The 12083-nt window shown below is 37.9% G+C and overlaps 1 protein-coding gene across 1 annotated transcript; it reads left to right on the forward strand.

Moving 5' to 3' along the window:
• Positions 1 to 431: 431 nt before the first annotated feature.
• On the forward strand, positions 432 to 10206 carry LOC116440629 (nephrocan-like). The gene is made up of 3 exons (XM_032101554.1): positions 432 to 659; positions 5550 to 6451; positions 9664 to 10206. The coding sequence occupies exons 1-3, from the start codon at positions 474 to 476 to the stop codon at positions 10109 to 10111; spliced, it is 1536 nt and encodes a 511-aa protein (XP_031957445.1). The 5' UTR covers positions 432 to 473; the 3' UTR covers positions 10112 to 10206.
• The last annotated feature ends 1877 nt before the right edge of the window (positions 10207 to 12083 follow it).

Raw genomic sequence — 12083 nt, forward strand, 5'->3', positions numbered from 1 at the left:
TGGGTGGTAGTCTGAATAATGCAAGACGAAGAGCAAAAAAGCTTCAGTGCTGGCTGTAGTTGAGTTTTTACTGTTCCTAATACTGGGTCACAGAAGATACAAAGGTTTTACAGCCCCACTATAAAACAGCTCTTTATCTTTTCTCCACTAATTCCGTGGTGTCACATTTAACAAAACTAGGAAACTGAAGATAATATGGATGTTTGCAGATTAGCTGTCAGGTAATAAATAACACTAATTTCACATACCTACAAATGGAAAGGCACCTTATCACTGTTTAAGTTTCTCGCTCTTTGTAATGCCTGCAAACATTTTAACCCAGGCAAATTAGGGTATTGTTTTTGCTGTTTTTTCACTGGGATAAAATACACAGTCATAATATCCTTTTATCAAATTTCATGGTATAAAAGGCCCGTGGTGCTTAATTCAAGCTGTATGTTGTCAATGCAATTCCAGAATTCCTGTTTTGGAAGATGTATTTATCTTACCTTTTAGTCGTCTCATCTTTTCACAGTGCTCTAAGTACCACTTGCCCAAGAAGATGCAGCTGTGACCCTGCCCAGTCAGTGCAATGCTACAGAGCTACAGAGATCCCCAGAGAGATTCCTTTTACCACCAGGAGACTCTACATCAGCCATAGCAAAATTAAACAACTCCAGGTAAGAAAATCCAGAAAAAGTACTTTTTGTAGTGCACTGTAACTTAAAGTTGGACTTCCCAGATGGTGGTGGTGTCTAGTGAGGAGAGAATCTTATTCCATGTTCTAAAAACTGATGAAGTGCTGCCAGATCTGGTTTTATTTTTACTCACTCTTTAAGGATATGTAAATATATTCCTGTAGTGTTTTCACATTCCTGCAGTCTCCAAGCACTAGTTCATGCTGTCACAATGATATTTTGTATGAAACTCAGAAAAAATAGTGCTTTACACCTAGCAGCCAAAAGCTGACTTCTTTTATATATGGTCAAATAACCATTGACTTTCAGAGTAAGTTGTTAAAAGCTTTTGCTATTTTTGACACAATAGAACACTTTTTCACAGTAAAATGAAAGGTTTTATGTCATTAGTAAAATTTCCCTAATGAATGAAATTGAAGCTCTTTTCCCCCTCTGGAGCTGCAAGTGTTAGGTACAACTGCGATTAGAAATGGCAGAGGAAGTAAGTTTGAGTCTAAAGCAAGCATGAGATGTTTCTATAAAAGCAATGCCAGGCCTATTTAATAACTCCCAAAAAATGAGAGCAGCTTCTAACCAAAGCTGCCAGCTATTTGTGCTATTGAAAAAGTTTATTTGGCGTTTCCTGAGGCATCACTGGTTTGCATTATTAAAGGCAATCATTTTGCACTGCACTCTGGAATGGTACTTCTTTGTTTCTTACCCTGAAATACCTTTATTTAATAAATTCATCTTGTATAGATGGGCACAAGGGAAATATAACCACCTGTACTACACATGCTTACTGTGTATCAATTTACTACAAATAATAAGAAATGTGCACTTCAAATGAGATACATTTTATCTTACGAAGAATTTAACTGCTCTGAAACGCATCTTTGATTTCACTCTCAGGACTACATAAAACAGGCTGGAAGGCAGCTTAGAGCAGCATCTGGAATACCTGTTGCCCACTGAGAAATAGTCAGTGATTGTACAGTTTATCTCTGAGAAAGAGTTTACTCTTTTAGTAGCTACTAATATCTCTGGTTTTCTTGTTTTATCTCACATACCCAGAAGAGCCAAACATTGGTGTGATTTAGCTATATTCTAGGCAAACAAAAGATTTGTCAAATGAATTCTGTATTAGGAAATACGTTTTCTGTGCAAATTCTTCCTTCCTCCTCCCCACTATTTTCTTTCCAAGACAAGTAAGATGAAACATTTTCCCTTTCTTAGGCTAGTTGTCCATACCTGTCAGCAACTCCTCAGTTACAAGTAAAGTGGCCTTTAGGTTCTGACTAGAGCAAAAGACAAGTGTCATAAAGCATTTAAATGCTGGATATAAGTGAATGAAGTGGTGGGATAAATTCAAAACCAATGGTGTGGGAAACAATCTAAAGAGAGAGTTTTTCACTTTATACATTAATTCCACTGGCTGTGAGTCTGTCTTACTGCTATTACTGACTTTGCACTGAAAGGAAAAAAGTCCTTTCACGCTATGTCTCTGTAGTTATGCAGGCTGTTTCCTTGAGATTATACTGGGTCTTTGGGTATATTTTTTTACTTTTTTTCCCCATGAAACAAATTATACTTCTGAGGTCTTGACATCATAAATACCTGTGCTTAATTTTACACACCTGAGCAATTCCACTGGCACATATTATAGTGCTTGGGGAAACATGTCAGCTTGTAAAATACATGTCTGCAAGCACTGAAAGAACTCTATAGGACTTTAGGGTTTTGGTGTGGGATTCTTGTTTGTTTGGCTGGTTCGATTTGGGGGTTTTTTATTTGCTTAGTTTTTAAAATTCCTTCATTTACCTACTCATAGAGTACTTTCCTAAAGAAGTTGAATGGAAGCCTAGACTTCCCACAGCTGACCTCCAAGAAACTTTTATGTGTAAGCATTCACAAATACTGTAGTTTGGCAATTAGGTGCCTCAGAAGAATAAAAAAATATTGTTTCAATTACTTCTGCACCTTAATTGGCATTGATTATTATTAAAATTGTGAAGAAATAATAATTTTAAAGGAATATATGTTTGTATACTAAATCAGTCTGTTTTAAAGAAAAAAAGAAAAAAAGGATTTTTTTTTTTTTTACACAGGTCAGTTTTGTATTTGTTTTAACAGAGTTGATCAGCATTGAAAACAGTTGCTGGGATTTTTGCTTTTGGTAATTTTACAACCCAGGGTTTGCTATAAAAAGACTTTATAAACAAAATCATAGACAAAACTAGATTAATTTTAGCATCTTTTTTTCAGTATTTTCTGCTTCCTCCTTGATTTGAAGATCAATGATAACCTGTTTACTCTCACTTTAAGATTTAGTTTATTTCTAACTATATTAGTAAGTGGGGTTTTATCTGTTAAAAGAAAATCATCTACTTTGCCCCCAGGATAGGGGACTGTTCTTAAAAAACTGCTTATAACAAATCCCAGGTCACACACAGCAACTTGAAAAGCAAAAAAAAGAAAAAGTCATTAAAATGACAAATTCCTTAAAATGTTTGTATTAAAATAACAGCATATTAGATCCACTTTCAGTATATCAATGTTTTAAAATATAAAACTATAATAGTATCACTTTACAGGCAATCCAGTTAGAGAATAAAGCACCACTTCCTAGCAAAAAAAAAGGAGCTGGTGGGCTTTCAAATATGTCTTAATTCATGTTAGAAAGACTGGGTAGTTTGTAAAAGCATGGATAAATGTTTAAGTCTCAAAACAGCACGGTCACAGAGCTTAGCAAAGCATACCAAATAGGTGGAAAAGAGAAATTATAATAATCCACATTAAGAAGTCTAACATCATTACAGAGTAAATGTGTATACATTGACCTTCAAGTAGCACTCTGTCACTTAATAAGATGAAAATTAAGCCTCTTAGAGACATACAGAAATCAACTGAGGAAAAGCAGAAAATATTGCTTTTGAATTTACAGGAGAAAATGTGTTGAATTGTGAAGGTTCATAATTGTTTCAATTTCCATAAGATGGTTTTATAATTACATGTGATTATGTTTTTGTGCTCTTGACCAATGTGGCTCTTTCCTATGTACAAGATCACCTTCCTAATCATGACCAAAACTGGACATCAGCAGTTCTGATATTGCTATATAGCTATATATGCATAAAACGCTGCATTACAGAAAAAAATACATATAATTTAGACAACTTTGTTATTTACTGTTGAGAATATAAGGGTTTTTAATGGGGGTACATTCCCTCTTTGAATTTAAATATAATTGATAGAGAAACCTGCTTCAATAGAGGTTCCATATCTATACTCTCTCACTAATTGCATCAAATTTTGCAATGCAGAAATTGCTTTGCAAGACAGAATAAAATTAATCTGAAAGATAAACTAAGGATACCACAGCAAAATGAAATCCGACTTGTCTTTCACAGCTGTGCAGGTTTTAATTTTAACAGAAATTAAAATGCAGTCTGTAGCTAAGATAAAGAGATACAGCCCAAAAATATGCAAGAGTTGGACAAATGAAGCTCTAAGACATCTTTTAACAGTCAGCTTTATGAACTGATTTCACTTACACAAGTATGATAGCCAAATGTACCCAACCAGGATTATAGAATAAAATTACTACCCAGCACCTGTACTGCAAAAGGACTTGTACTGCCCTCCATGCAGATTCCTGACTGGGATGAGGGGTTATGCTGTACAATAGGCTTTATAGCTTCCCCCAATGAGAGTAAAATACCATGCTCTGGGGGAAATAGCATAAAGAATATAGTGTTACTTTTGTGTCTCTTACTGGCATGGTACTCCTGAGACCTGTAGTGAGATGTTTTTGGACATGGGAAGGGAAAACAGGTGAGGACACTCCTTCGCACTATTCCTGCGCAGAACACCTGCTCATCTTGGTTTTTTGGGGGCATTCCCATATAAATGGTTTTTTAAGACTCAGTCACTGAGGTCAGTGGGAAGTATAACTGGCAATTTCAGAAAACCAGTTTTAACAACTGGTGTGCTTGGAGAAGTCTCTGGCTCACCCTCACTGCATGCTTCCTCCTATCTCAGCTCAGAGAAAGCTGCCAGATTCACTTAGGTTTGCTGCTTTAACTTGAGACAAAAGATGGCAAGCTTTGCAAACAAGCACGTTCCAACAGAGCAGAAAAATAATGAAACAATTGTGTGCCTCTTGATACTAGCCATAGTCAACATTTAAGTACCATTTACCACTGCAAAGCATCTGTTTATTACCAACTAATAAAAACTAAGTTTCTGTAAAAACAATCTGTTCCACAGAGGTGATTTTTCAGGCCAGGTTGATCTGACACTTTTGGTTTGGTAATCTTAATAGGTGAGGCTTTTATTTTAAAAAAGAAGGAGGTAGTGGGGTAGAGAAAAGTGTCGGTGTCAGATTTTAGTTTTCTGCCAAAACAGGAGCAAGAGGTAAAGATATCCATGTGTACTCCCTCTGGGGAATACATGCTGCAGTGACAGTACTGCTGATATATGGAAATGGCTGTATCATGAGCTCAAAACTGCTCTAGCAAGCACCACTGAGCACAATGAACATTAACAACCATCTACTCTCTGCAAAGATTTCTGCCACTGGGGATATTAGTGTTCCATTTTATATAGGCTATCCACCAGGAGGAAATAAAAGGAATATTCCTTCTTCAAATGTATGTGGTTGTGCAAAACCTGACACAGCACAGACTTAAACCACAAAATTCTAGAAATGTAAGTAAATACTGGCAAGCCACAGGTACTTATAGTAATAACTCTACCATTACCACGTAGTTTCTCATTCTAAATACATTGTTTTTCAGCATATACTAGCAATTGTCCAAGCATCCAGAAGGAGTAACCAGTGAAGATATCTATAAATGTACTGTCATATTAATTTTTTTTTTCCTCTTTAAGTTTACTGACTTCAGGAGAATGACAGTCCTTGAAGAGCTGGTCCTGTCATGCAGTGGCACAGAATCAATAGAAAACAACACTTTCAAAGCTCTGAGTACCTTGAAGTCCCTGGAACTCTGCAAAAATCAGCTAAAGCAAATACCCACCTTTCTCCCATCTGGCCTCGAAATTTTAAAGCTCGCTGATAACTCCATAAGTGCTCTGCATGCATCTGATTTGGCAGGTTTGATGAAACTAAGGGTGCTTGATCTTCGGAACAACTTGATTGCAACTCTGCCTCCGAGTGCATTTTCTTCCCTTTACAATTTACAAAGTCTGATCCTGGATGGCAACAACATGGAATCTGTGTCTGCACCACTCAGGCTTCCTAGGCTGAAGTATCTGAGCATGGCTGATAATAAACTGAATATGCTCCCAGCCAACTTCTTTGCATCTTTCCAAAGTCTACACTTTCTCAGCTTAAGTGGTAACTTTCTGACAAAAGTGCCTCTTGACCTACCTAAATCCCTGCTGTCACTAAAATTAGAGAAAAACCAACTTAAAATGGTGAGACTTCAAGATGTGAAACACCTAGAAAACCTGTCTGAGTTCCTTCTGTCAGAAAATCAACTGATGTCAATAGATGGTGCCCAGCTTCTTCCTAACTTAACAACACTGGAGCTCTCTAAGAACCAGCTCCACACCGTGCCCCTCAGGCTGCCTGGCAGGCTGCAGAAACTCGACTGCAGCAATAACCTGATTCAGACGGTGACAGCGCAGGACTTTCAAGGACTTCAAGACCTGAAGCACTTGTTTCTTGACAACAACGCTGTCAGCACGTTTGAGGCGGGAGCTCTCCAGCAGTGTGCGCAGCTTTCCAATCTGGCTCTGGAACAGAATCTCCTCAGCTCTATTCCGCTGAGGCAAGTGAATCTCAGGACAGCTGTTTCCAAGGTGTCATCTCTCCTTCCCTGCAGTATGAGAACGAGAGCCAAAAATTGGTATTCGGACCCAGTCATGGTAGAAGTCTGTCCATACCATAAACCCACTGCCGTAACTAGCACTAATTAGCACTCCTGTTAACAGTCTCAGAGTAGAAGTAGAGCTGCTCTCATTACATCTGTGGCCCCCAATGAATCTGCTCATTTTGCATCTCTCCCTGCCCCGAGACCATTTTTTTTAATTAGCACACCAATAAGGAGAACCTGCTAGGAAAATATAACAGACTTACTACCAAGGTTATACTGCTACTTAGATTTACCTGCCCCCATAAAAGAAAAATAATAGAGTATTTGATTAAAAGGATAGATAGCAATTTTAAAGCTGATGTTACTACCAAACCATGCCAAGTTTATTATTGTTAAAATATTAAGATTTTGGGAGCTGAGTCTGATCAAAAAGAATGCACTTTTTTAGTGATACTGGCATTCCCAGCTTCATTAAATTCACACATTACAAGGTATTTGGAATGCGTATAAAGTCTCGAGCTTCAGGCTATAAGAAAAATTCCAGTCAACAGAGTACAGAAGAAACATCCCTTGGGCACACTGTGTTCATTAATGCTCTGCTTAGAGGATGTCTCACATTCATCTGAGTGCTGGAACTGGCCATTATCAGGGATGGCATATTAAGCCAAATGGTGGCTGTTCTGATATAAAGTGGCAATTTTATTATTAAAAAAAGCTGTGCAATAAGATGGCATAAAAATAGTGAAGTAATTCCATTAACATCAACTTCTTTAACAAAACTGGACTGTTAGACTTTATTTTTATGGCTTGTAGATAGTTTTAACTAGCCTAAATAAATAATGCAGCAAAATTTCAATCAATTTAGCATCATGTCCTTTAGCATTTGAATCTATTTGGCAACAGCTTTATAATCAGAAAGTGATTTAGTGGTGTATAAATATTTGATTTCAGTCTAGCTTGACAGGAATGTTTAATGCTTTCTAGTTACTTTAGTATTGTCTAATCCATCTTATTTTACAACCTTCATAGTCAAGAGAATTAACAGCATGGAGTTCTCTACTAGCCTTTAAATAGTATGACTTTTAAGGAGATTTTGGGGACCTTTCATTCCAAGAGTAAATACAGATTTCCAGGGAGGGCTGTAAACATAAAAGAGGTGAAGGAAATGACAAAATATAAAATCTATATACTTAATTTGTCTGATGATGACCAGGTACACATGGATATATGGGAAAAAAAATTATTACTTTTGACTTTTATCTGAGAACCATGTCAGGTGTAAAAGGTTAAAAAAATATGATTGATATGCTAAAGTGAATAGGTCTTGGCAGCTTTTTGGCAGAAAAGAGGAGAAAGAAAGCTTCTTTCTCTTCTGAGAAGAAAATAATCCACAAGTCCAAGTATTTTCAGGACTTTTAGAGAAGACCTGTACTTCATAAAATCCCACAGGGTGCGGTGAAAATGCAGGGAAGAATCTGATGATATTCCTTAGAGTGGCAATAGCACAGTGTGGCTGTCATGGTCAGCTCCTGAGTGAGCATGGCTCCTCTTCCAGCTATAGGGTCACTCATCACGTCCTCAGTTGCGTTATTTTTTCTAGATCAACACAGCCTGAAGTCAAACAATATAGCCATAAAGTTTAAGTCTAACATTAGTACAATAAGACTCTTCATAGGTTTAAGGACTTGCTGGTCAGGCTTTGGACTATAATCAGTCTGGATAAACCTCTTGGGTGATTTCCCGCTGCCTCTGACATCAGTGGCACTAGGGTTTTACCCCAGACTACCCTTCTGACATTACATATTGGGCAACTATAACTGCTGTGGTTAGCTTTCAAAACAGATTTATTGCAGTCACAAGCATTTGGTAAGGTCAGTTTTTGTGAAGTGAATCACCATTCAATACATGAAATTCTCATCTCCCCAGGAAAAACAGCACAATACAGAACTGCCCTACTCTTGACATAGTGACATTAAACTTGTCAGGTTTTCACAAATCTGGGAACCATCTTTCAGCTTGAGAGGTTCAAAGTCAGCTTCACAAAAAACAGTCAGTGAGGGTCATGATGTACCCTCTTACTGATTTTCAAAGGTATCTCATATCATTACAGTGAGATAAACTATCCCATGAGCCATTACCAGGTACCTTTGTGGTGTACTGCTTCTATTCTAGATAGATCTTGGTAGTATTATTATAATTTCCCTGAGAGCTTCAGTAAGTTTCCTTAAAATCTGTAACCTTGACTTAATTTCATCACCTTGCATACTACCATAGTGAGGTGATTTTTAAGATACTTTCAAATTAATTTTATTAAAAATATTCCATGCCAATGCTTTTCTGTTAAGCACTTGTCACTAACTATATCAGAGGGAAATTAAAAAGTCATAAGTGAGCAAGACTTTTGAAATTAAAGTATTTTCATATAAATTTGTAATGTATATTAAAATAAGAATTATACTGACCTGTCTAGTATCATATCCAGAGATTATCAGCTTTTTCTCTTCTTCCAAATGTAACCAGTTCTAAGTCTCAAAAGTACTATTTAAAAAGACTGTCAGAAAGCACTTATATTTTCCCTGCTGCTGATTTCTTAACAGATTATCATCAGATGAACTACTGCTGTGATGATTAATGTTTGAGTCTGATGGGAGCAGGAGAACAAAATGGAAGAAAAATTATAATTCTTTATGAACTATAAAACGTTTTTAAACAAATCATATATAGAAGTACCTGAAGGAGCAGTGTTGCCACAATTGTCTAAACTTTTGGTCTTTCATGGTGCTATAGTTTGGTCATTGGCATTGAAGAGTACAAAAAGCATTTTTAAATTTGACAGTAAATTAAACAGCTAATTTTCTCCATAGTACAACACAGGACTGCTGTTTAATTCAACTGCATGAACAGTCAGTACATGTCAAAACTGCAGTAATTTGGGAAAACAGTTCTAGGGTGCAGACACAGTACACCTATAATGTAAAAACAAAGAACAAACAAGCAAACAAATAAACAAACCCAACCCAAACCCAATACGAACATCTTTCTTTGCAGAAGATTGCATTTTTTAGTGATAACTTTATTTTAGTACATCAGATGTGCCTGGACCAAATACCACTTACAGAAACAGTATGATGAACATAACACCTTTGTATTGTTTTATTTTTATTTAGACTTCCAGACACCCTTGCTAGATTGGATCTAAAAGGAAATGACATAGAGGATGTTGGAGAACAAGAGCTGAAGGACTTGAAACAGCTCCAGGTTTTAAATTTACGGAATAACAAGATTTCTCTCTTGGATCGCAAAGTCTTGGAGTATTTACCTCGTCTTCGTCATCTGTATTTGGATGGAAACCCTTGGAACTGCACCTGTGACCTTCTCAGAACCAGAAGAGCACTGGTGGCCAAAGGGACGGATGTCTGGGGAGGGCAGTGTGCAGCGCCAGCACAAAGCCGAGGAGAAAGTTGGATGTCTTCCAAGAAGATTCTGCAGCAGTGTGAAGACAATCTGTCTTCAATGGAAAGAGGCAAAGAAGATAGAAAGAAAATGAAACCCAATGAGGCCTCCAGTGTTGGAGTGAACACAGATGATGACTACTATGATTATGAATTAGATTAATGCCGCAGTTTATCTGTAATGAACCTGAAAGTTGTCTAGAGCTGCCCATTGGCACCAGTGTTTCTACTGACAAGCAGTCTTCTCATCTGTCATTAGCTTTTCCTGGCCTATTTGTACTACAAGAGGTAATAGCCAGTGACAGAAGGGCTACAGTAAGGGTGCCATTGTGAAACTGAATATTGTAAAAAAAAAAGAAAAAAAAAAGATTTGATTTGTTTTTCTATGCCATTAGTACTATGTAGTTTAAGGAAAGCAAGAATACAATTACTAGCTCTTAGAAAAGCAGTCTGTAACTCTGTATGGACCTTTTATAGTAGAACATTCTGATAGTTGCATAAAACCCCTACAAATAAAATTCTGCAATACCACAAGACACCATTACTAGGAGTCTGGCATTCAATACATTTAAACTCATGGGTCTGCAGGTCGACATGCAGAGTTACACTGATGTGAGCAATTTCTTGGGATTGTTCAGAAATTCTTGCTTTTGAGAAATCGGTTTCAGTTTTCCTGAAGCATTTCCCTCTTTTATTTATTTTAGACTGTTTTAAATAACATGAGACTAAATTAGCTGATCTCCAGCAAAACACAGAAGGCTTATCTTCATCACAGCAAGTGAAATAAACAGAAGAATCAGTGCCCTGGTTAATGAGATTTAATACTAGTTCTGAAGTTAATTAATAGCAAGAAATGAAAACACTGAGGTCAAGTTGACCGGATTCTATTGCTGTAAACAAAAGAAGGGAGATTCTCAGGAAATGGATCCTGGCAAATATTAGGATAAGGTGAAGTGAGATAAAGCTTTTGTAAGAGTTTATTTTGGTATCTGAATACCTAATTTGCTACAATATAGCTCAAGATGCTGTGTATATACTTTTAGGTTAGGTGTACTTAACGTTCAAGCACACACTGCAAGTGTCCCCCTTCACTAGCTGAAACTTTCCAGACGTTTGTGCACACACACACACAAAATGACTTAATGCTATATAATTAATGCATTAACTCTGATATACACACAAATTTTATCAAGCAGTTCCCAAAGTGCTTGAAAACTAAACAAAGCTGGATTAGTGAGACCACTAAAACCAATGACTTACAAACAGTCACTTAAGTTAGTTCATGATCTCAGATGATAACTGATGAGTAATTACATCAGGAAATTACTTTTCAAAGCAGTTTCTATTATTTTTTATCTTCCGTTGGCATTCAGTAACTGTGTAATCACTCACCTCCACGGAGGCTGATTTCTCAGGTGTCAGAGTGCAGCTATTTGGTTATGTCTCCTAAGCAAATGTGATTGACACATGGGTTTCTTAGGTTACCCAACACATTAAGCTATACAACCGGTATAGAGAGACCTATTATAGACTCATTTTTCTTTACATTCCCTTATCATCAGATTCTGCAGAGGAATCTGCACAGGTTGGATCAATGGGCTGACGCCAACTGTGTGAGAGTGAACAAGGCCAAGTGCCAGGCCCTGCCCTTGGGTTGCAACAACCCCTTGCAGCACTACAGGCTGGGGCAGAGTGGCTGGAAAGATGCCCAGCAGAAAAGGACCTGGGGGTGCTGGTCAACAGGGTGTGAGCCAAAGTGTGCCCAGGTGGCCAAGAAGGCCGATGGCATCCTGGCCTGTATCAGCAACAGTGTGGCCAGAAGGACCAGGGCAGTGATTGTCCCTCTGTACTCGGCACTGGAGAGGCCACACCTTGAATGCTGGGCTCAGTTTTGGGCCCCTCACTACAAGAAAGGCATTGAGGTGCTGGAGCATGTCCAGAGAAGGGCAGTGGAGCTGGTGAAGGGCCTAGGGAATGAGTCCTGTGAGGAGTAGCTGAAGGAGCCGAGGTTCTTTAGCCCGGAGGAGGTTCCAGGGGGAGCTGATCACTCTCTTCAACTGCCTGAAAGGAGGCGGTAGCAAGACTCGGGTCAGTTTCTTCTCCCACGTGACAAGTGATAGGACCGGAGGAGATGG

This window comes from Corvus moneduloides, chromosome 3 (genome assembly GCF_009650955.1).
Source record: "Corvus moneduloides isolate bCorMon1 chromosome 3, bCorMon1.pri, whole genome shotgun sequence".
Taxonomy (NCBI): Eukaryota; Metazoa; Chordata; class Aves; order Passeriformes; family Corvidae; genus Corvus; species Corvus moneduloides.